Source organism: Plectropomus leopardus, chromosome 4, assembly GCF_026936395.1.
Source record: "Plectropomus leopardus strain MGB_pleo_1.0 chromosome 4, ASM2693639v1, whole genome shotgun sequence".
Lineage (NCBI taxonomy): Eukaryota > Metazoa > Chordata > Actinopteri > Perciformes > Serranidae > Plectropomus > Plectropomus leopardus.
In genome coordinates this window covers 12,195,723-12,220,904 of record NC_142179.1, presented here as the reverse complement: position 1 = coordinate 12,220,904, position 25,182 = coordinate 12,195,723, and the positions used below count along the sequence as shown (strand labels likewise).

At 37.1% G+C, this 25,182-nt stretch overlaps 2 protein-coding genes across 3 annotated transcripts; both read left to right on the top strand.

Moving 5' to 3' along the window:
- Positions 1 to 1,284: 1,284 nt before the first annotated feature.
- Positions 1,285 to 10,850, top strand: plpp5 (phospholipid phosphatase 5). Of its 2 annotated transcripts, none has more exons than XM_088076566.1 (8): positions 1,285 to 1,446; positions 3,870 to 4,004; positions 4,130 to 4,238; positions 4,759 to 4,849; positions 4,948 to 5,011; positions 5,110 to 5,234; positions 5,539 to 5,709; positions 6,746 to 10,850. In XM_088076566.1, the coding sequence occupies exons 2-8, from the start codon at positions 3,934 to 3,936 to the stop codon at positions 6,913 to 6,915; spliced, it is 801 nt and encodes a 266-aa protein (XP_087932692.1). In that variant the 5' UTR covers positions 1,285 to 1,446; positions 3,870 to 3,933; the 3' UTR covers positions 6,916 to 10,850. The 2 variants fall into 2 exon arrangements, with proteins under 2 accessions (XP_087932692.1, XP_042344476.1); XM_042488542.2 differs by having other exon boundaries at positions 3,864 to 4,004.
- Positions 10,851 to 11,599: 749 nt separating this feature from the next.
- On the top strand, positions 11,600 to 20,984 carry cdc45 (CDC45 cell division cycle 45 homolog (S. cerevisiae)). The gene is made up of 18 exons (XM_042488412.2): positions 11,600 to 11,800; positions 11,961 to 12,020; positions 14,043 to 14,135; positions 14,585 to 14,722; positions 14,852 to 15,001; positions 15,094 to 15,152; positions 15,250 to 15,298; positions 15,395 to 15,456; positions 15,564 to 15,614; positions 16,534 to 16,653; positions 16,807 to 16,938; positions 17,042 to 17,140; positions 17,247 to 17,408; positions 18,266 to 18,404; positions 18,496 to 18,579; positions 18,685 to 18,803; positions 20,060 to 20,136; positions 20,670 to 20,984. The coding sequence occupies exons 1-18, from the start codon at positions 11,750 to 11,752 to the stop codon at positions 20,732 to 20,734; spliced, it is 1,710 nt and encodes a 569-aa protein (XP_042344346.2). The 5' UTR covers positions 11,600 to 11,749; the 3' UTR covers positions 20,735 to 20,984.
- The last annotated feature ends 4,198 nt before the right edge of the window (positions 20,985 to 25,182 follow it).

Genomic DNA, 25,182 nt, shown 5'->3' with positions numbered 1-25,182 from the left:
GCTGTCACTGCATCAGATTTATTTGAACTGTTTAATGAAAACAGGGAACCATATACGTATTTACCAGTCAGGTGACTGCTAAGTAAAAGTGAGCATCACAAAAAAATATAAATGTTTATTTGAGCACTTGTGAAAATAAAAAATGCATGCAAACATTGTCATTTAACCTCTAGATGGCTGTAACGTGACGTGGCTTTTTGCATTCACGTGTCAAGCTCGAGAAATCACCTGCATGGCCATTTCCGGTTTGTAAAATACTCCAGAGCTCTCACATGGTCAAACTTACACACCCAGTAACCGATTACAGTTTATTAATTTAAATAAACTTCAGCGCTTATGGAATTTAAAAAAAACCTGGAAAATATATGAAATCTTATACTATAAAAATTTGTAATTTTTAAAACCGCTTTTGTCACACAGGAAGCTCATGTAATTGAAAGAAAAATAAAGTTCTATAGTGCTTTTCTAAACCAGTCACAAAGTGCTTCACAACAAAAAACCATACAATACAAAAAAAAAACCCAAACACTTGAAGGAACATTATACACAGAGGTGCAATGAAACAGAGAAAATGTAATAAAAGAGTTATTTATTTTTTTCTCAAAAAAGACAACAGCATTAGAAATGTGTTAAATAAAAAAAACTTGTACTGTTAAATACAATGAATAAATACATACATAATTTAATACTCAAAAATTTGCAATAATAACTGATTACTCCGGAGCAATATTCTAAATATATGTTACCAAATATCCAAGTGTTACAACAACAACAACAAATTTACCACAGAATTCCTCAACATAACTTCACTTTCAGTCCAGTCAAGATGTATTAAGACGCACATCACAGGATATAATGAAAACAGCAGAAATACAAACACATCAGCAAATTCGATAAGATAAGATAGTTAAGATAATTAATTCTATAGGTATTTCCATGCCTCTTTCTGCAATGTTCATATGGACTTAATCGACAAGAATTCCTATAAAAAATACAATAAATCTGAATTTCATTAACTCAAGGGTTCTGCGTTATTTAGAAAAATATTATTATAGTTTATTTATATGTTGCATTGTATCATAAACTGGGAACAACATGTTAGTATTTTTAAATGACATATGATATTAAGAATTTTATGAATTGATAAAAACAGTGTTACATGTTCAAGAACTCCAGAACAGGCGAGTATATTTAACCCAAAATGAGACTGTCGATTCTACATTTTAATACACACACTTTTATTTTGAAAATTCTGAACCAGAAGCAGCCCGAATGTGGCCGTTAGCTTCACGCGGCGCTTCTCTCCTCCGTGGCATCCTCTGTTTCTCTCAAGTCCTCAAATGTGAGACTTCACCGTCGGCACAAACAGGGGATGTCGAGGCCCGGTTCACGTTAACGACACACGTTAATATGAGGATGAAGAGATCAAAACAGGACCCGTTAAATGTGAGTAACGGACCCGGGATTCCCAGTTTGACAAGGCGGAAACGGGCCAGATGTCTTTTTTTGACAGATGTTGCTAACTAGCTTAGCTTAGTCTGCTAACATCTTGTTACTACAACACAGGCAGGTAGTGTTAGCTTGCTGGACCTGTTCTGTGTATGGACAAATGTGGTAGAGTAAATATGTAAATAATATATATTTATTCTATAAACAGTCCGTGTTGTATGCTATTGGATAACCGTAGAATATTTAATGTGCATCATCTAGAGGAGGAGGACACAGGTGCAGCATGTTGGCCTTGTTTTGGACAGGGCAGGAGGCTACCTAAGGTAAAACATGAAAGATACTTTAACATTATCTTTACTGATATTTCAGCAGATAAATACTCAGACTGAAGGTGGTGGAGATATGTTGTGGAAAGGAGAGTATTTTACTCATTTTTTGTGTGTTAATGTAGTTTTTTTCCTCCTTTGTAGAGAAAAATATTATCTTGGGGACAAGGGTCAAAAACCAGTGCTGATGTGGGGCTATAAAACTCACTGTGATACTAAGGGTTTTCACTTGACTGTGATTTTAAATCTGGGGATGTGCCAATTGGTTTCTTAAAATTGCAAGGGTATTTTTGGGGTCAACTGATATTGGTTTTTCAGAGCCAAAAGTGATTATTGGTCCTTAATGAGACCGATATTTGGAACCAATTTCTTTTCCATGAAAAATGAAAATCTTTCTGTCATATTTAGAATTTGGAATATAACAAACTTCAGCACAAAACGTTGTTTAAATGCATTTGGCAAATGTTGTAAGTGTAATAAGTAAAACTGAAACAAGTAACATACACATATACATATCATATACAGCAAGTTCCCAGCAACTTTTTTTTTACAAAGTGAAATGAAAACATAAATAAAAAATTAATAAATTAAAATCCAAAGGTAAGTTAAAAAAGAGAACCTTTAAAATTTCTAATAATATTGGCAGAACTTATATATTAGCAGAAATTGAATATAATAGATTAAGTACGTTTTCCTAAGTGTTTATTTACCTGAAAATAGGAATAATTGTGTTTTTGTTACCTTAGAATGAGCCTTTTATATCTACACAGGGAGCGGGTTCTCATGTTTGCCATCTTGCTTCGCCATGTTTACAAAAGCCCAGGATGGACAAACCTAAAACTGTTTCTAGATGGGGCCATACACATTTTAATTTGTTCTCATTGGCCACTGTAGTTAGCAGTCAGTCTGCAACAACCTGAGCAGCATTGGAAAAAACACTGATTTGTAGCGTGAAATTGCTTTATTCACTGTTACCAGTTTTGATCGCCTTGTCTGTTTGTTTTGGGGAGGAAGAGACCTCTTCAAATAACTCGGCTCCTGATTAAGATCCTGAGCAATGAACACTGGAGGAATATTAACGAGGAGAAGTTTCAGCTGGTTGCAATCTGCAGTCCTCATTGCTATACGCAAAATCTTACACGCTGGACCATTAAGTAGAAAAATAAATATAGGCCTATATCATGTCATTGGATTTTTTTTTCAAACTGTCAGATATCAATACTGTTTGTGTTCACAAAATCCAGTATCAGTCAAGCTACAGACAACTGATATAAAAATCCCATTCTAACAAAAATAACGTGTATCAGGGAGATGTTGTATGAATTTAGTCTGTACTTTCTTACAATGTGTTAAAGAGGTCTATCAGACAAAATCACTAAAAACATCTATGCAGTGTGATGGACCTTCTGAAGTAGACAAAATAATATCCAGAAAAAGCAAAGTCAGTTTCTTCTTTTCTGCAGTCCTGATGGATAATCAGCAGATAATTCTATTGTTTCATGAATGTGCCCACATATAAAGTAATTAGATTTACTGTTTCTCCACTTGCACAACCTCTCTAACTCCTCAAACAAATGTTTACCATTCATTAGACATCTTTTCCTTTCAGCACCCAAATTAATTACATAAACTTTAACTTTATTGTGTCTGGAGAAATACGTGCTGGAAAACATATAGAAGACAATATTTCATTTATGTTGGTTCTGTTACTTCGTATTTCATGTAAATAGTTGAAGAGATATTTCTTAAATTTTGTATTAGCTTTGTAGAAAATGTAACCATTTTAAAGAAGCATTGTATATTTATTAGCTAAATTATACACATGCTGTGTGAATGTTAGGCCTATTTTATGGTGACGTTATTCAGAAGTTACTGCTGCTAGGATTGCCGATCATTCTCAGTACCTCGCTGATGTAGTATTCACATGTATTCAGATGGCATTTGACCTTAGTTGCTAGATAGATAGATATAGTAATTCAGAAATATATTAGAATTTTTTCAGAAACATTTGCCATAAAACCGTAACCTCCATTTAAAAAAAAATGAAAAAGAAATAAACTTAACCTCAGGTCTTTGTTTTTTTTCTAGTCCCAGTTAAGTTAAGTGAAAGTGGAGTGATGATGTTTGCTGTTGACTGAGGTCCAGTCCAAACTACAAAATGAAGAGGAGGCTGCTTCGCGGTTTCCTGTCGGAAGTTTCCGTCCGGATGGCGCTGTTCCTCGTGTTCCTGTAAGCATATCTAACTTTGAATCATTTGCATCATTGCTTTATGGATCCATTATTCAAAAGGGAGGCATTGTTTTTAATGATGAGATAACAAACATACAAACAAAGCTCCTTTTGTGTTGGTGTAGTGTGACGGAGCAGCTTCCTCCTTTCTACCGTGAGATCCAGCCGGAGGAGATGTGGTTGTATAAATTCCATCGTGTGGAGAGAGACCACGTACCCACCTCTCTGATGTTTGTAAGTTATATGGCTGCATGCCTCTAAGTCTTACCTCAACCTTCACAACCTTCTGCGCACATATTAATAAATGAGGCCCAGTGTTAGATTGGTAAGATTCTCACCAATTTAATTGTTTAGTTTTACTGACAACATGAGCACCAAAGAAGACAGTAATACCAACACAGTAAACAAGAGAGATGCAAAAACAGAGATTAGTAGGTTAAAAATGTCAGTGAACTATAATCATAATTATCATAATTATATATTTAAGATTTTACAGAATTCTTATAATTGTTAAGCTTTTTTTCTGGTCATGTCTCACTTTGTAATTTTTTTTTTTTTAACTTTTATTTTTTGTTTGTTTGTTTGTTTAGTTTAGTTTGTCCCAAATATGAGCCGGTTGAATTTAGTGATTTAAGCAAGTAATAGCTCAGGCTGTTAATTGAAGTTTTACGGTATGCTTGTTTACAGACAGACATTAATTTGGCATTAAGTGGATTAGAGCTGTGAAACTTTCCTCTTGTCTTGTCTCTATCAGAGTGTGGCGGTTTTCACCCCGCTGATTGTAATCGTGGTTTTTGCATTTCTGAAGAAGTCAGAGCGAGGAGATCTGAAGGAGGCGACACTGGGTAAGACAGCTGCAAACGCACATCTGGTTTTTCATATTAAAGTAAAAAATGTCCACTAGTTTGCTGACTTGACTTGTCTCTTTTTCTCCGCCATCCAGCTGTGACTTTGACTCTGGTGTTGAACGGAGTTTTCACCAACGTTATCAAACTTGTTGTGGGCAGGTAAACACTGAACAAAAACACAGCAGATGATAATGAACCCCGGTGTTTAAGTGGATAAAAGCCTAAAGCTTTCTTCTCCGTGTTTGTCGCTGCCTCAGACCGCGGCCAGACTTCTTCTATCGCTGTTTCCCAGACGGTCAGATGAACCTGGAGATGCACTGCAGTGGTGACCCAGATGTGGTGATGGAGGGCAGGAAGAGCTTTCCTAGCGGGCACTCTTCCTGTAAGGACCTTTTATGCTTTATTATGCCTCAGTAGCTGGTACATTTTCATCAGCAGGCAACAAAAAAAAACAACAAATGCACAGAGTGGGGCAGGAGGGCATATAATATATCTGAAAATAGACATATGTAAGTGTATTTTAGCCCTCGGGCTCTGGTTTTGTGAAATGAGCAAGAGATCGTCCCACGTTTCTCTTAAAAAGCATCCGTTATCTGTTCTCTTTTTGTTGTTTTTTCTTCATCTTCTCTGTATAAAATGTCCTCTGGTTCTGATCACCATTTCAAATCGTTTCTCCTTGGCCACAGTTGCCTTTGCAGGTTTGGGTTTCACGGCGCTGTACGTCGCAGGAAAGCTGCGCTGCTTCAACGCAGCAGGTCAAGGCAGAGCGTGGCGGCTGTGTGCCTTCCTCACACCTTTACTCATCGCGACTGTGATCGCTCTCTCCAGAACCTGCGACTACAAACACCACTGGCAAGGTCAGAGTCGCAGAAATGCTCAGAGTGGCACAGTGCATTGTGTAAAAAACAAAACCGGTTGCTTGACAGTGGTGACCAGAAGATGTTTTAGAGGGATGCAGTGAAGGAGGATGTGAGTTGACTGGTACAGTCACTGGGATCATTTTGAAGTTTTCCATGTCAGTCGAAGAAATATGATGAGTAATCGAATTACACCCGCCTGTACAGCAGTATTAATCTCATCCACATTTGTCAGCTTTTCTGTGGATATTTTTCTGTCACAGGGAGATGACATCCATATTCATAATCCTGTCATCAAAACTCTGATTGGCTTGTGTTCTTTTTTCCATTTTGGGAAACCACTCTTAGTGCAAATGTAACACCTTATTCGGGATATGAACCTGTCAGTTTTGCTTTTGTAGCAGTAAATACATAAATATTTTGATTAAGAAATAATTATACTGTTTGCGTCACATCACAACAATTATTTTTTAACAACACATATCAATGTACTTAAATTGTGGATACTTAATACAATTACTGTACATCTTCTGATTTATTGAACTGATTCTTTTTAGTATAAAATTTTATTCCAGATGAGAAAACTCTTGAAATCTGATCAATTTTGAAGGTATTTCAGAGAAAAAGAATATCACTATATGCATATATACCTTCATACATTCATCTCTTTCCATACTGTGGACATTTCTCTGTTCCAACTCATTTGACAACATTTGACATAAACTAACACTTCCCTGTTGTACAGAGTGGTTATATTGCAGCCTGTTTCGTCGCTGCGGCTGGAGCACTCTCTCAATACTGAACCAATTTTAAATAATATTGCCTCCATTGGTCGCTTAGAGACAAAAATATCGGAAAATAGTGAGGTTTCCTTTTAATTTAATTGAATCTCATGACCTAAAATTCCTCCCAAAGAGGGAATAAATAACAAATATGGAAAGATTCATATGAAGTGGTGATATCAAAGTCCTCATCTGTCTGTGTGTGTGTGTGTGTGTGTGTGTGTGTGTGTATCTATCCTCTCTCCCTGCTGTAGATGTATTAGTGGGTTCTCTGCTGGGTCTCGTCTTCGCCTGGCTGTGTTACAGGCAGCACTACCCTCCTCTTCAGGATGCTGACTGCCACAGACCTCTGCGTCACAGAGAGACTGTTCCCGCTGCACAGGAGCGCAAATTGGCCAACTCCACCTACATCCTGCCCCTGTAGAACAGCTGTAACTGTTACTGGTGTCATCCATACTGGGTTACATGGTAATCCCTCTGGTTTTCTCACTCTTTGGGCTGGGCAGTTTATCAGTATTTATTGTTTATCGTCAATCATTGTAACTGTATAGTGGGATTTTTTGTATGGTGACATATGGTTTATTTTTTAAACTGAAAATACTAATGACACATTTCGAGTAGCTCCTGAAACACCTGAGAGTTGCTGTAAATAACAACTCCAGTTTAAAAATAAACAACTGAAGGTGTTTCCAAACCTAAACAGATCATGACATAAAAAAACTCAACTATGGAGGGCCTGCTGAATATCACGCACAGCCCTGCACTTTCTGTGTATTGTGCCTCTAGATCACATAACTTTAAATCCTCACACCAGCTGAGCAGGTCAACAACACAAGCACTGCACTAATAGTCCACTGCCCATCAGCCACCAGCTCAGCTGCTGTGGGGCACATTATCAAGTAGGGACAATATTTGGTGATTGTTTTGTAAAACTTTTTCAACAAGCAGGGTTGATGGAAAAATATTCAGTATTGTTTTTTTAAATTACATATAATATTCTAAAATTAATCAGAAAAAATCTTAATAAATGAATATGTAATATATTTAAGGTAATAAATATTAAACATAATCATTAGTTTCAGCTCAAGCTTAAAAAGATCCACATATTCATGACTGAGAGTTTCAGCTGCATCTTGAAGTCTTTTTCTACGAATGGAGCTCTACGAATTCAAGACCTGAATGTGAAACAAGGACCCCGGACATCAGACTGAATGAACACCATAAACACACGGTTTATGACCACAAGTCAGCGGACAGGCTATAAAAATTTTAAAGTGGGCACCCTTTGAATATTTATACGGGTTTCAATCTCTTGTTGAAATAACCCTTTATCTGTAATATGACCTGTTTCATAACAATTACTCAGCGGGTGTTAATTTGAATTTGTTAAGAAGTTTCATAGTCTTTCGGTTGTGAAATGCGGGTCCCTTTTTTAATTCATGAAGAATGTTCAATTGTTTTTGGATTCTCCGTTCACCAGAGGCATGCAAGAAAAACAATGTTTTCTTCACAAATTCAACACAATATGGTGTGAGTAACTGATATAGAAATGAGCATTTTGCAGGTGAAGTATTCCTTTAACATGCACCTGAATATTTAACTTTAAGTTACCTGATGCTCCGTTCACCAGAAAAGACTTGAGATGCGGTTGACAGATAATTAGCAAGTGGACTTTGAGCTGAGATCATCTGCGTTATATAGTATTTGATTTAACAGCAGTGAAATAAGAGGTGTTTATGTGGGTTGTTTGTATGTCGAAAAATTGGGGGGGGGGTCCTCTATTACAATACTATATGTAATTTTACATCATGATATCATTGATGATGTCATTATATACATCGTACTTTAATATCTGAAAAAACGTCTCAGTAATTTCTGTAAGCAGCTGCAGTTTTTAGGAACCGTTACTCAACCAGGAGCAAATATGCTTTCGTTGGGGACTATTTTCAGCTGCGGATTAATAAACATTTAGTGTCCAAGTGGAGGTGTATGACACAGATATAAGAGGAATGTTGGTCTTCATCTACACGGAAAGACCTTGTCAATAGGATCAAGTCATTGTTGGTTTTTGACTTGTTGACAACAAGAAAGAAAAGCAAAAGAAATGTACAGAATATCACCAAACTGTACACCCTGGTCTCACTCACAGCTCGTCAAATATCAAAGCTTGGTCAGTGGCCCTTGGCATCTGATAACCAAAGCACAGAGGCACCCTTTAGCGGTTGTATGAGATGCACTGAGTAGTAGCTGCAGTTAAGTCCATACAGAGCAGGGAGGAGGGGAGGACTCCAGACTTTCACCTGGGAGTCTGCTGTTTGCTTCTGTGTGAAAACGACCTCTACCCCTCTCTGAAAGCACCTTCGTATTTAAAGCAGTTTAATCAAAACCACTTTGTCTGCTTCATATCTTTGACCTCCACATTGCTCTGCTGCCTGTCTGCAGTGCTTTAAATCTCTCCGTCTTCCTCTGATATAATTTAACTGTTGCCATTCACAGATTGTTTGATTAATATCTGTAAAGGGTTCGTACGCCCTGTCCTCGGCACTGATGTAGCAGCTCCACTCATCTCTTCTCGCAGTTCTCGCTGTACTTGAGAATCACATCTTTGCTCTAGCTGGACAGCACATGTGCAAATATCGTTAATATGACTGTAAAAGAAAGTTTTCCTACACCACTGGTCTCAGGCTTACTGTAGGTCTGGTTTTCGTAACTCTTCTGCAGACACATCTGAGGTTTAGTCGTGCATCAGAGGTGGAGGGACGTGGTGTGCAGGGGGTTGGTTGTTGGAGTGAAACCAGATCTATCTGATGAACCTGAGTGAGGTCAGACTGTAACCTCTCCAGGTGATGGTGCTAGCCTCCCAGTGCTCCTGCTGGTCAGGTTTTCTATCCTGTTAGTAGTTTTATTGGCACGTAAAGTGTTTTTTTCTTTCTTCATCACAGTTCATTAAAGACAGGGAGCACTAAAGTCTGTGATTCAGTTGATTTATGTTTACTTTTTCCGGTCCTCTTTTATTTTTTTTTCCATTTTATCTTTTTGTTATGTTTGTGAGGTTGGTTTTCAATTTTAAAAAACCATACACGTTACAAAGACATGTTACAAAGATGTGACTGTTTTTGCAGGTTGAAACATGAGAAACAACTGAACTTCTTCATGTTTCTGTTTGCGTGTGAAACCGGCCAAAGTTTTGCAGGGTCAAAGCACTTTTGTTCATCGCTGTGAGTCGAGCTGAAAGCAGCTGAATCACAGAAGTTTCAGACCAAACGTGGCAGAAAAAGCAGATGAATTTGTGCCTTTGTTTCCTATATTACTTTATTATTCTCAGTTGATGAATGAAGTATATACTGCATGTTACAGTGTATGCTCAACTTTGTTCAGAATCTTTGTTGTTGTTTTGTTTTTTTACAGTGTATAGGAGTCAGTTGGGGAGTTTAAATGTGGCATGCTGCCTTTCTTTACCTCAGAAAAAAATGATTAGTACTTTCCATAAATTTTATTGTTGATGGAGTCAAATGTGGCGATTTCTTGGTGGAAGCATGTAAAAGTTACAACAGAGAGAGTAGTCAACAGGAGGAAAAATGTCACTTTTTACAAAACTTTGAGACAAAAACATTAATTTACTTGGTCAATCTCACAGGTATTTATGATATGATGTACAGGTCTAAGTGTATCATGTAGGGGCATGTTGGAGTTTACTTGAATTTTGAATATTTGTTTGTTTACCTTATATATGACGATGTTATCTCATTAAAACAGGGGTCATGTGTGTGGGCAGATGGAGTTCGGGTGGATGTTTCAGATTAAAAAATAAAGATCATTAGACTTTGCTGCATTTTTATAAAGTCCTGCATGATTCACAGCTTAATGGCAACATGTTCTTTATTACATCATTCCAACTCCCCACATTTCCATCCATTTCTATTAATTTATGTGATTTTCTGTACATGAATACTGTATCAGGTTGTTGATCATGTCTTTAGATCTGCTGTCATGAAAAGGGATGACGCTGTTTTTCTTAATTGATGTCACACTCATCATAATTTGCCTTGGCTTGTATCCATTTAGCAGCCGCTTGTGCTGATACAGTATCCTGATTGTACATGTTGTGATGCTTTTAATGACTCTTTTGGTGACACTAAATGATGTTTCTAAATAATCTTGCACACTGTCCTTTGCTTATTTTCAGAAATTAGTCAGAAATGTATGATGACTACGGGAAGCTGTGTAGAATTATTAAATTTATAGTTAAGGATGTGTTGAAAAGTGGGCAGGATAACAGGATACAGCAACAAAAAATGGATGAATACAAATGTATCATGAAGCAGCTTGAGTTGCAGTAATAAAAATTTTTTAAAAGTTTTTAAAAAATCACATTTATTTTCTGTTTTAAAGCTGCAATGTCAGTGAAGTAACTGCTGCAACTTCATCTTTTTCCAGTCCTGTTCATGAGTAAGCAAAAGCAACAGTTATTATAATTTTTAAGCTTTTTTTGGGGGGGGGGGGTCATTTGTGGCTTTTTTTTAACATAAATACTTTCTCTGTTTTGTTTTTTTTTTCATTTGGGGGCACATTTTAAGGTAATTGTCTTTTACTTTTCACAGATTTCTTGATAACCTCTGGGTCATTTCTTCTTTTGTTGCTTATTACCTTCTTCCCATGTTTTGGGGAAAAAAGCCATTTTGCCCACGTCTCAAAGGTTTGAATAAATAATTTGAATGAATGTCCATCTTTGCTTTTTGTGTTAAAAGGAGTTATAAGCCTGCTGAGTACAGTGGTATAAACAAATATTAGCCAGGGCTATTAATTGAAGTTTTACAGTATGCAAAGTTTGATTTTAAAGCTGTCACATAAATGCAGTTGAATAAAAGATACATTTGCCTACAAAATGTAGTGGAGTAAAAGTATTAAGTGGTATAAAATGGAAATATTCGACTAAAGTACAAGTACTAAAAATGATTGAGTAGGAGTCGGGTTTAATTGTATTTTACTGGTTTCTCCCATAGACAGTCTGGGTTTCTGCTCTGTTTTCAGGCAGCTGTTTTCTTCAATGGAGCGGGCGCGGCCTAGTGTGTATGACGTATGTGAATCCCCTCCCGGTGATTGGTCGGAAGTGACGTCTCGATTTGGCGCCACATTTCCAACAGGGAACAGAAAGCTCCGCTTCTGACTGTCAGTAAACCATAATAACCCGCTGTTCATGATATTTAAGCGTTATCTTACCCCATTTCTGTCATCTTAAACGTTTTTAATTGTTGAAAATGTTCGTCACGGACATAAGAAAGGAATTTTACGAAGTTGTTGCCAACCAGGTAAGTTGTTTGAGCGAACTAACTGTAACGTCAGGTCGGCTAACCTGAACCATGAAGGACTGTTTGCTAACGTTACACAGCGTTTAGGTGCGTTATTATCAACACGGTATTAGTTGTATGTGATACACTAAACTAACACTAACTTTCGTTTTTCTTTCAGAGAGTCGCACTCCTGGTGGCATCAGACATCGACGCTCTGTGTGCCTGTAAGATACTACAGGTAAGATAATCAGCTAACTGTTAGCAAACATTAGCTCCTGCTCCCTCTGTTCAGACTGTGGCCACATACTGAGATCCCCTCAAATAAAATATATCATGTATCGTGCTCTGTTAGCGACCACCAGCTTAGTATTTCGTTTGACTTTATCAATAAGCAGCTCTACTGTAGACCGTATCCCTTATTATCCCTTATTTACAACAACAACAACAGAAAGTAATACTATGATACGTCAGTTCCTTGTAAACATTATGGTGTGTTAGGTACAGTATCTGACGTGTGCACAGGACCTGTTGAATATTGTCAGTTGAACTAAACCTGCTTTAGTTCGAAAAACTTACTTTGACTTTGTTTACTTTTCTTGATTACACAACATTAACATGTATTGTCCTCATTGAGTTGAGATCCCTTACAAGCCATAGCCTTACCAGTCATACAAAGTGCAAAATTGCAAAAATGCGATAAAAAAAACTATAAAAACAAACAAAAATAATTGTAACATATATAACAGATTTTCAACAAGCAACACGAATGAACATTTAATATCCAAACTGCTTTTCAAGACCTACCCCTGCTCTATTCTAACCCATCAGTACAAAATCCTTGTTAAATAGTCTCATAAACCAACTCTCTGCCCCAGCATCCAATCACAACTCACACAACTAAACCACTCTCTTCATGCTTTTCCTATATATGTGTGTGTATATAAACATTATCCCCCATTAGCTTGCTTTTCAATCCCCTTCACAATTTTTTAACCTCACAAAAAACATTTTTTGTACATTTGTACATCTTTTTAAACTGTCTGATAAACTCACTTTGTTTGATTTCCTGCACTAGACCTTCCCACATAAGCACAACACAAAGAGATACATACTTAATAGGTTGGTGCGAACACAACATTGTTTCTGAATTATATTTTTCTCCTAAATTCTAACCATTTTTTTGTGAATTGCCAGGAAGTAGATTCTTGCTTTGTACTTCATTCGTGCAGTCTAGAATTTCACTAGATTCATGAATCTCTATACAATGTTAACTTGGGATCATAGTGATAAATGCCTCCAGTTGTATCTCTTACACTAATAGTCAGCAGATTTTATGGGGATGATGTTTAAGCTGTCAAATTCATATCTTTTAGATGCACATATCAAGGATAAATAAAAATGATCACATGCAGGTAATGCCGATAAAAATCTTTATACTTTGAGATTTGTGGGCTTTGCCTTCAGTGACACGGTCCCTCAAGATTCACTGTTACAGATTTCTGCAGGTCCTTAAAGTCTTAAATTCCTAGGCCTTAAAAGTCACTAATTAATTTAAAAGTTGAATATGTGATATCTTAATTGCCACAGACATTTTATCTTTTTTTTCTTTGTTTCCATCTTTTAATTTCTTAGAATGAGTCAAGATCTTGTGACAAACCTACCACTAAACCTGATACTGTCTTTTGACTTTATACTTGCACTTACCTGTTGGCAAAATGTAGACTATTAATAATAATAAACTTTATTTGTATATCATCTTTCATTCAAGAGATGCAGCCCAAAATGCTTTACAACAAAGAAATGACATGCACCATGTGCTTCACATGAAAACAGGTATAGGAGACATAAAGACATAATAAAACCCACATGTAAAAATAAGATAAAATAAGATCAGACAAGAATACATAAAATGCATCTTTACATGGATAAAATCCACTTGATAATGCTAGTAAAACTATTCTAGTAAAGTAGAATAATCTAACAACTCTATCAACCACACATCTACATACAACCCACCTCTGCACAGGACCGCATGAACACTACTTATATGTACCAGCAGTGCTTGAATAAGAAGATTTTTTTATTTATTTTTTCAAAAATCTTTCTTAAGTTTGGTTAAAAAAAACTCAAAGGTCTTAAAAAGCATCAAATGTTAGCATCTGATACCTGTAGACACACTGGTGTTCCCCTGTTTTTTTCATTGACAAACTAATGGCAAATTAGCTAATTAAACAATCGTTGAATTTTTGTCTCTTTTTAGGCGTTATTCCACTGTGACCAGGTCCAGTACACACTTGTGCCAGTTACAGGCTGGCAGGACCTCGGCACTGCCTTCCTTGAACACAAAGAGCAGGTAAGATCTAAGTCAGACCTGATCTTAAAGGTGTGCTATGCAGGATTTCACTGGGAAAAAACAAAAACAATGTATACACAATGTAAAGACTTACACAGAATAAATCCCCCCAACCATCGCTTACGATCCATTAGAAGTGTGTAAAGGTGTATTTTTCTGCAGAGACTGCTTTGCCTGTATTTTGTTTTTATTTTCTGTGCTCGGGACGTTTATGAGCGTGCACCCCCACAGCACACAGGCGAGGTCAGGGCTTCATAAAAACGCAGTGCCACAAAAAAACCCACATCTAATGAGGTGGAACTCCAAACAAAAACCTGGATTTGGCTTTCAGCTTCGCTGGGGAGCGTGTTTCTAAACTAACTGACAGTCCTGCATAGCACACCTTTAAATAACAGAAGTTTTGCTCCACTTTTGCCTGAAACTAAGTGTATTATTTTGGTCTGTTGTAGTTCCAATACTTTGTTCTCATTAACTGCGGAGCAAATGTTGACCTTCTTGAGATGCTGCAGCCGGATGATGACTCCGTCTTCTTCATCTGTGACACACACCGGCCTGTAGACGTGGTCAATGTCTACAATGACACCCAGGTGATGGATAATGATCATTTCAGCTCAAATTATTGTTTTTTACTTAGCACTTTCTTCTGTTTAGCTCTTGAAGTTTATGAGTGAAACCAAAATCTAAGACTGTGTAAACTCCCGTCATCTCGTCCACAGATAAAGCTACTAATCAAACAGGATGACGACCTTGGAGTTCCCTCATATGATGATATCTTTAGAGATGAAGACGATGAAGAAGGAGATGACTCTGGAAATGAGAGCGACGGAGGCTCAGAGCCGTCTGGAAAACGGAGGAGATTTGATGAAGTACGTATTGAAGTGAATAAGAACTAACCACTGAAATCAATCAGATAGTGTTGATGCGAGTCCAGAGATTGTGTGATTATTTGTTGTTGCAGGGTGCAGTGGAGAGGAGAATTGAAAGACAGCGAGCGAGGAGGGAGTGGGAGGCACGAAGGTGAAGTGTTTTTAAGGAGGTGTAGGTGTGAGGATGGTATCTGTTGTATGGACTTAACAATATCTAAACAGACACTAAAGTTTGACTTGTTTTTCAGGAGGGAAATCTTGTTTGACTATGAGCAGTATGAATATCACGGGACATCTGTGAGTGGACAGTTTTTACATTTATTTATACAGATTTGATAGTTTACTTGTATTTATGCTGTATGTCGACTTTTGTTGAATTTATTCTGTTGTCAGGCTGCGATGATGTTCTTTGAGCTGGCGTGGGTGTTGACTAAAGACACCAAGGACATGCTCTGGTAAGCTGTGTGATCAAGTTCATTTTAATGACATAAACATTGTGGAAATGCACGGTGCATTGTTCAGACTTTAAAATGTAGATAACTGTTGATTTTTTTCTCTGCAGGTGGGCCATCATTGGGCTGACTGACCAGTGGGTTCATGATAAAATCACACAGTAAGAATGTCTTCAATATTTTAAAACATTTGCAAAAAGCGTCAAGTGATTAGAATTTAAAGGTCATCACAGGGTGTATTTACTGTGTTTGCATCAAGTTGTTCACATTGACTATGTTTACATGCCCAAAATATTAAGATATTTGCCTTTATTCTGAAAAACCCCAATGTTCCTACTGAGCTGTTTACATGGCCAATGAAAATTAATATTTCACTAATATCCATGTGTACATGCAGCCGTGCATACGTCAGTTAATGTGTCCTATCATGTTATTTTAATGTAAAATTCTTCCTTTATTAGTCCCGCAGTGGGGCAATTCACAATATTACAGCAGCTATGAGGTACGAAGAAGTATAAGCAGCGAAAGACACAACAGTAAAAAAAAAATAATAATAATAAAACAAATATAAAAATATTAAGATATTAAAATGTTAGATAATAAAAGCAAGGTGCCAAGTATGATTTAAAAAAGGTGCAAAAACAGTATCATAAATAAATAAAATAAAATTACAATGTGCCAACGTGTGATCAGAGCCTCCCTCATTTGTTCCTTCAAAAACCTTATTGAAAAGGTCCATATCGCGATCTTTGCGCATATCCAAAATCCTGTTGATAAACAAGTCTTTCAAAGAAAGACTTTAAAAGAAGGCGTGTTTCTTCTGATGAGAAATGCGGGCTTTCGTTTTGACATGCATTTCTACCTTCACAACTCTGAACAGAAGAACACCATCAGATGAGACAGGTTTGCTGGAGAGGGGCTGATCGTCCAAAGGACTCCCGCACAGGCTAACCTGCAATATCACGTTTATTTGCGACGTTTTGTTTATATTATTTTTATTGTTATGCTATCAGGCACTTTAGTTTGGGATTACTTGAGTTCTGTCTGATTTTACACTGAGTTCTTCTTTTTTCCCTAAAGTATGAAGTATGTAACTGACATCGCCACAATGCAGCGACACGTTTCCCGACATAACCACCGAAACGAGGACGAGGAGAACTCTCTGTCCATCGACTGCATGAGGATCTCCTTTGAATACGAGTATCCATCATGCATTTAACATGTTGTCAAGTGGATTTTAAACATCTCAACTTTTTTCGTCATATGATCAAGTGTCATAGTGGCAGTCAAATTACCCGTACAAACTTTGTTGCTCCTTTTTTCTCTGAGTTTTCCTTAACCCTCCTTCTTTAGCCTCCGTCTGACGCTCTATCAGCACTGGTCCCTGTATGAGAGCATCTGTAATTCCTGTTACACATCATGCAACTTCAAGCTTTGGACTTTAAACGGCCAAAAGAAGCTCCAGGAGTTCTTAGCCGACATGGGGTAATGTGCCTAGAAATCAATAAACGTCTAATTTTATTGAATGATGTGAAACTGAGCTGCCTCACATTTTTTTGGTTGATATGTGCTAATGATGCTTTCACAGGCTCCCTCTGAAACAAGTGAGGCAGAAATTCAACTCCATGGACATGTCCATCAAAGAGAACCTGAGGGACGTCATTGAGGAGTCCTCCAATAAATACGGGTATGAAGAGCAACGAGAGGAAGAAGGAAAGCTGTTTAACTCAGATGCTTTAATTGACAGACAGCATGACATTTTCCGTCTTTTTTATTTTCTCCTCCTCCATCAGTATGAAGGACATCCGCATCCAGACATTTGGCGTTCACTTCGGCTTTAAGAACCGCTTCCTGGCCAGTGACATGGTGCATGCCACTGCTGCCCTGCTCGAGAGCACCGAGAGGGATGAAAGCGACAGCGACAACTTCATCAAGGCTCTGGACTCGCTGTCCAGGTTTGTGTTGATAAGATGAGTGGTTTTACCCTTTAGAGCCTGAATCAACATCACTTTTCTTCTTCTGAACTCTGAGCTAATTGTTTCTTCTTTGGAAACATGGGAGGAAAAAGGCGGTGAGCAAATTGGCAAGATTTCCCACAAATTGCAAGATTTTATAGATTTAGAAAATTATTTAAAAAATTTTTTAAAAAAAAAGCCAAGGAAAAATGTCCTCAAAACTATGTTTAGAATTATCATAATTATTTATTTTAAATTATTATTTGTGATTTTAGGCCTTTTTTGGCCCTTTTCCTCCCTAATTTTCAGGTATTCTTTGTAACCTTTTACTAATTTCTTGATAATTTTTGGGTCATTTCTATCTGAATTAATAAATATTTATTTAAGACATGTGAAAACAAAATAAACAAACAAAAAGTTAAATTAGTTCCAACAAATATGCAGAATAAAGTGAAAAGCATGTTAGAAAATAATTTCCATTTGCAAGCACTGACATGCCCGAAAAGGAGTTGGATAAAGTTTACACTTATTTAATCCTGCACTTTCTCCATAACTCAGCAATTATTCTTCATTTTATATGAATATTTTGCATACACACATATAAATGTATGAACATATACATACATTAACATACACGCATAATTATACAATATTTGTGCAGTTTGATTTTCAACCAGGTCAATTAACCTTCTTTTTAAGTTGCTCATTCCCCTTTTCCCATTATTTTGACTGAAATCAAGCGATTTTGCTCAGGTTTCAGAGGGTTAAAGCTGTGCAGTGTCTATTTATGATCAGATGACAAAAACATTCTTGTCCAATTTACTTTCTGTCCCTTGTTGGTGTCTCCTCCTGTGTAGGAGTAACCTCGATCGTCTACATTCAGGCATCGACCTGGCCAAGAAGAAGCTGATGGCGATCCAGCAGACAGTCGCCAGCTGCATCTGCACCAACCTCATCCTGTCGCAGGGACCTTTCCTCTACTGCTACCTCATGGAGGTACGAGTCTCCATTATGACCTGCGGATATTTATATGGCAGCTTCTCAGCAGTACTTCCTGCTCAGCTCAATACTTTCCTTTCACGTGCAGGGAACACCTGACGTGAAGCTCTTTTCTAAGCCCATGGCCTTGACTCTGCTCTGCAAGTACCTCCTGAAGGCTTTCATCCATTCTGTAAGTATCTTATTGCCGTCAGGCTGCATTCAGACTGTGAAAAAAAGAACTGAAAAACACTTTTGTTGGTGTCACTCTTTCACCGGTGATGTTTTTGTTGGTTAGACGAGGAATAAGCGCTGCAAACTGCTCCCGCTCATCATGGCTGCTCCCAAGGACGTGGAGAAGGGAACCGTCATTGTTGTGGGAATCCCGCCCGAGTCTGAAACATCTGACAAGAAGAAGTAAGATCTCACTTTTTACACTGTAGGATACAACCAAAAAAATATAGAAATGATAAAAATCTGTCTCCAATATACAACTTGAAAGTGCATCTACAAAGCTGTTTTATTAACTTTTTGGAAAATATAACCTCAAAATCTTGAAATCAGGCCTAAACACTCCATATTTGGTATCGTTTTTGCTATCGACTCTGCAGACCTGCAGTGTGTTCATGTTCCTGTCATGCTTTGTGTGCTTTGAGATATAATACTACTATTGTCTCATATCTTTTGCTGATTTGATCTTTGGTTAAAGTTGATGTTGCAATACTTTGCAAAACATTTAAATCAGCCTTATTTAAAAAAAAAAAAAAAAAAAGTCCCTCTCTTTCTTTACATTTTAATAATTAAAAGACAAACACTCAGACCTGCATTTACTTTAACAGGCTGTTATGTTACAATGACTATTACATATTCATGTATATTGTTTTTTGTGAAGAAGTGATGGGATGTGTTTCAGTGTAGTCCAAGGTGACGTACTCAGACCGCTCGTTTTGTCCAACCAACACAAGGTGTCTGCAGGTCCTTCTAAAGTCTTAAAATGTCTTCATGTTATATAAAAGTCTCAAAAGGCCTCAGAAGTCTTTAAATTGTTATAAAGTGATATTTGTGAAACCATAAACCCCACAAACATTTTATCTAATTTCATGTATCCACCTTTTATTTTTGTCAAAATGAATCAAACTCCTCTCTGTTCAAGTCTGCATTTCTGGTGTTGCAAATCTTCAAATGTACCACTGAACCTCAAATCTTTTTACTTTAAACTAGCACTTACCTGTTGGCAAAATGCAGATTAACCCATCTATCTCCAATAACCATATTCCTAAAACCTGCCTCTGCATGCAAGGGCGTAGGTTTCACAACAGTGGGGAGTTGAATAAGAAACAAAGATTTGTCTTACATTTGGTTAAAAAATATCTTGAAAAGGTCTTAAAAGGCATTAAATATGAAGACACCCTGCAACTATCCCAAACTCACAGACATTCAAATTATTATATGAAATGGAGAAAAGCAAAAAGTTTACGGAAGAGAAGTTGACACCAGAGAACTTTTGGTGTTTTCGCTCAAAGAAACGACTTAAAATATAAACCGATTATAAATATAATTGGTTTTTAATTTTCCGTTGATCGACAAATGCATAAAACAACTAGTTTTGTGTTTATATACAGCAGAAATACCTAATTTCCTCCACTCGCATCTTTTTCTCTGCACTCCAAAAGTTTCTTTGGTCGGGCATTTGAGAAAGCTGCAGAGAGCACGAGCTCCAGAACTCTTCATGACAACTTCGACACCTCAAGTAAGATTAATATTGTTATTTACTTACTTACTTCTCTAATGTGCTGTGTCCAAGTATATATTTATAAGTATATAAGTGTTTTACATCTGGTGTTATTTGGGGTCATCATTACCATTTAGTTGTTAGTCTCTACCTCAGACACTAGGTGGCAGCCTTGTCTTTTTTTGCTAAGTAACTGATAGACACACCATCTACTTCCATTTGTAGATTTATTTTTGATAAAGGGGCTTGTAAATATTATTTTCTTCTCCCTGCCCCTTTTTTTATGGAATGTTATGTAGCAAAAAACTTGTTGCTTGATTTTAAACTGTCTGTTTCCATGAGCGGAATAAAAGTGAAAATGAAATGACATTTCTATTAGAGTTTCTAGCACTTGGTATCATGAAATATCAGTCATTTTTCATATGTAAAGTAAGATTTGTGTAGTACTTCTGCACCTTCCTCATGGAAAAGTTTATCCCAATCTATCTTTTTCTGGCTGATAGAAGTATATTATATTTGGTTATTCTTACCCGTGTTTTGCTTCTTTGCAGTAATTGAGCTGAAGACGGAGGACAGGAGCAAGTTTCTGGATGCACTCATCACCCTGCTGACATGAAAAAGCACCTGAGCACATGAGTTTTGAGTCTTGAACAGTCAAAGAGTTGCTGCTGTTCACGTCTTTATCAGACATGTACCAGAACTTTAAACATGATTTTAATATTTTGTGTGAATATTGTACAGTCTTTTTGTAAATGTGTCTTTTTTTGCTTTTAAATTCTTGTGACGTTTGTCTTTTTATTCCTATCTGTGTATGTGAATTGTTGACATTTCTAGCATGTTTAATAAATCATAGTAAGTGACTTGAATGCTTTGGTGGTTTGTTACAGTTCTTGTTTTTTTTAGGAGTTTTTGGTATGTCAAGTCAAGTCAAGTCAATTTTGTTTATAAAGCCCATTATCACAAAACATAGTTTGCCTCAGAGGGCTTTACAGTGTACGACATCCCTCTGCCCTCAGACCCTCACATCGCCTAAAGAAAAACTCCTGAAAAAAACCCAAAAGCTGTGAAATGTTGGAAACTTCCTCTTTCGTCCAGTAGAAATATGACTGTATCGCCATTCCTTTAGATTCATTTTATCAGTAGGTACTCTTATCTTTTTATACATATCTTTTTGTTTTTGTTGTGCTTCTGCTGCCAAGTCTCCAAATGAGAAATGACCTGTTTTACTTCACTCGGCAGGGTAGATTCTTGCTGTCAGAGATTTTAGACAGAGGTTAAATCATACACTGATTTCAAATACTCCAAAACATTACCTTTTGTATTTCCTAAACTCTCCTCAGTTGCCTAAATATAAAATGTTTTGTGGTTCTAAGAAAAATGTAAAGACACCAAAACACTAAAGAAAAAAGCTGAAATGTGTCCAGTGTGAGAATTGCAGATTGCAAGAAGTTGAAACTTCTGGTTAAGATTCATTTAGTGTTCATTGTTCAGGAGGTTTTAACTGTGAGATAAATTATCCACAGAGGTCTCTTCTTCGCTAAAACAAATGGACGAGGTGATTAAAAAAATGTGAATAACATAATTTTACGGTACAAATCCATGTTTCTCCTCCTATGTGTGACATTTTGGAGGCCGGTGACTCACCCAGCAGCTGCTAATGTTTCCTCATCTTTTTCTCTAACTTAAGATCCAGATGTTTATGGGGTTTTCACCAAGAGCCAAATTATCCGCAGAGGTCAAATTCGATCTGTTCTTATCAGTGGAGCGCTCGAATATTTCAGTCATTAGGAACTGTACTGGGCATGGTGGGACAATGTGATAATTTCATGTCACCATTATTCTGGCCAATATAATATGTGATTCACAATATTATCCTGATAATCATCAACATATACTTAAAAGTCTTAAAAAGACATTAAAACTTACTAGAATCACTTTACCATACATTATGTTAATTAAATATTTTTATTGCATCACAGATTGGACACTTTTTTCTCAATGACCACCCTTCTAACAATTAAATAGTCCTTTAAAAAAAGGCATTTTTAACTCTTTGAAATGGCATCAGATCTTCCAATAGGCTATGAAATATGCTGATGATTTATTAAGACATTTTGTTTTGGGTTTTATTTAAGTTTGTATATATGCAGCTTTACAGAGTCTCTTTAATTTCTGGTTGGCCAGCAGTCTTTTTGGGTGTTGCTGCACATATAATAACAACCTCGATTCATACTGACTTACTGTGGGTGTTTTTTTTTGGTTTTTTTTATAATGACCTGCAGCAAAATCATATATTGTCCCTCTCATCTCTGGTGAGTCTATAAAGAAAGTGTTAATGTGTTAAACCCCTGACTCCTAAACCTTTATACCTTAAAAAAACATAAAAACACCTGTTTGCAGTCCCCTTGACAGGTGGCAGAATTGTAAACAAATAATAGTAGTTAATAATTTCCTTTCTTTTTAAGCTTCATTATAAGTGGGGACTACAGACTGAAATATTCCACAAGGAAGAACAAAAATAAAGTGTGTTATCTATGTTTTTCTTCTTCTTTTTTTTTATAGTCCCACTGACCCATATTAGGAGCCACCATTGTTGGTTTATCGACAAAAACACTGCAAGTTCCTAATTTATTTGTCAGAAGGGAAGTTGAATTTTCTCTCATGTCATAAAACAAAGATCTGGCAGAGTGTCTGCAGCTGGCAGTCACAGCCGGCGGTGGTAGAGAGGATGATCTAAACTGATTAAAGTCTTTTCATCTGGATCCAATCTTTTGTTTTGCTGATGCACAACTTGTGTGTCCACAGAAAGTAAAACAGCTCTTTCCGTATTTGTGGGACTTCTAGTGAAACTTAAAACATCTTCCCTTGAGCTCAGCCCGCTCATGTGGGGCAAAGGTGAGGGCTGTGACCTTGGCCCACATTGGAGAAAGTAGGCCAGGCCTCCTGGTGGTGATCTGCCGCCGGCCCACAGAGTGACTGGAAAGGTGGAGCCTGAGCTGCTCTCTGCGGGGTGATTAAGATCCTTATCGCTTTTGGATCAGGATGCGATCATGACCTGCAGAGTGGAACGTGTTTGGGTGGTTTCACAGGAAAGTCCGGACTGGGTGGTGGTAGGGGGGACTGAAATGTGCCATGATCTGCATCGAGCTGCAGCATGTTAATGCAAACAGTCTTATTATTGAGGTTACGAGCATCACCGTCATCACTTATTGTGTATGAATGTGAATGTCTCGCTGCTTCCTCTGCGTCGACTGTTTGAGAACAGTTTGCATCCATAATGATATTGTTTACAGTCACAGCGGAGTGATGTTATCCAGCAGGAATACTGTTTGTGGAAGACACATTTATATCATTATCAGAGAGACGGTTTTTCAGAGTTCCCATGGGTCCTTGAAATACTTGAAAGTTTGTGCATTTCAGGGAAAAATCATCTCTCTTTTTCATTCTTGCCTGTGAGCTTCTGGAGTCAGTAGTCCTTGTTTTCATTCTAAAAAATCTTGATCCTCTCAGACTGCGTTGTGTTGGATCCTTGATTTTGAGGGAATTGGACCTGTTAAGTCCATGAACTTGATGTTTAATTAGGTGTGGGAACACAATAAGATACAAGTTACTGATAAATATGGCCTCTCGCTCCTCCCCTTATTTCTTTTGTCTTGTCATATTTAACATATTTCATACATATATCAATTGCATGTCTGTCCGTCCAGGGAGAGGGATCCCAACTCAACTCGAAGGCTTTTTTAGGTGGTGCTGTTTGTTGCACAGATCTCAAAGGCACTTGAGGCAAATTTTTTAATTCGTGATATCGAGCTATATCGCACAGAACTTGGCGAAAAAGCTTTTAAATTTGCCGCTCCTTCTACTCGGAATAACTTACAGGAAGACCTGAAACTGTCTGAGCTGATCACTACAGGGGAATTTAAGTTGCATTTAAAGGTCAAGAAAATAGCACTCTTTGGTCAATGTGACTGCTACTCTAATGGTAACTGAATTTGATAACTGCACATTTTTATGTATCTGACTGTTCTGTTTTGCATTTTAACTGGAGGTTATACTCGCTCTTTGTATTGTGTGATATTTGTATTTGTTTGTATTTATTATTGTAACCATATTTTAAGCTGCACTCTTGGCCAGGTCACTTGGAAAGAGATTTTAAATGTCAATTAGTCTTTTACCCTAAACAAAAGCAAGGCAAGGCAAGGCAGCTTTATTTTTATATCACATTTCATACACAGGGCAATTCAAAGAGCTTTAAGGAGTAATAAAATATAAAAACATAATAAAAGATACAGATTTACAGTAAAAGAGAAAGTGATAAGATATACAAGGTTAAACAATTACCAAATGCTAAAAAAAAATGCAGACAAGAGGTGCAAAGATTAAAAGATAATTTAAAATGATTTAAAATCAAGTTTTAAAATGAGTTGGTAGTCAGCAGGTGGCGTAGGCAATGTGAAAAAGGAAGTTACATAGCAGTTGTTTAGTTTTAAAAAGTTGCTAAGTTGCTGGTGGACAACCTTTTCAATAACTTTACTGAAAAATTGTAAGTTTGAAATAGTTCAGTACAGTGTCTGCTCTTCTTTAGGAGAGGCTTGATGACTGCAGTTTCCAAAGCATTTGGAAAAGTGCCAGATTGGAGAAACAAATTAACTATAAGAGTGAGTTGTTTTACCAGACTGCTCAGAACCGTTTTAACAAAGCTAGTGGGTAACACATCAAGGCAGCAGGTGGAGGAACTGAGACTGGAGATAATTTCTTCCAGTGATTTGTCACTCATGGCCTTAAATTGCTTCATACTTAGTAAGTTACCTTGGGAAGTCTGCAGTGATGGCACATTAGTCTTTGGCATTGAAGAGTTAATTCTTAATTCTTAAGTCTGATGCCTTGAACCTTGCTATTAGAAAAGTCTGCAAACTCGTTACATTTCCTGGTGGATATTGGAACAGGAGGGTTTGTTAATCTGTCCATGGTAGCAAATAACACACGTGAAATGTTACTGTGTCTGTTGATGATTTCAGAAGAAGAAAAATGACAGCCTTGCACTTCTCAAGGTCAAATAATAAA

Excerpts from the sequence above, each read along its gene's own strand:
- plpp5 (XM_088076566.1), top strand. The coding sequence starts at position 3,934 with ATGAAGAGGAGGCTGCTTCGCGGTTTCCTGTCGGAAGTTTCCGTCCGG. Across the intron at positions 4,005-4,129 it reads GCGCTGTTCCTCGTGTTCCT|TGTGACGGAGCAGCTTCCTC; the intron begins GTAAGCATATCT and ends GTGTTGGTGTAG. Across the intron at positions 5,235-5,538 it reads TCCTAGCGGGCACTCTTCCT|TTGCCTTTGCAGGTTTGGGT; the intron begins GTAAGGACCTTT and ends CCTTGGCCACAG.
- cdc45 (XM_042488412.2), top strand. The coding sequence starts at position 11,750 with ATGTTCGTCACGGACATAAGAAAGGAATTTTACGAAGTTGTTGCCAAC. Across the intron at positions 18,405-18,495 it reads TCTACTGCTACCTCATGGAG|GGAACACCTGACGTGAAGCT; the intron begins GTACGAGTCTCC and ends TTTCACGTGCAG. Across the intron at positions 20,137-20,669 it reads TGACAACTTCGACACCTCAA|TAATTGAGCTGAAGACGGAG; the intron begins GTAAGATTAATA and ends GCTTCTTTGCAG.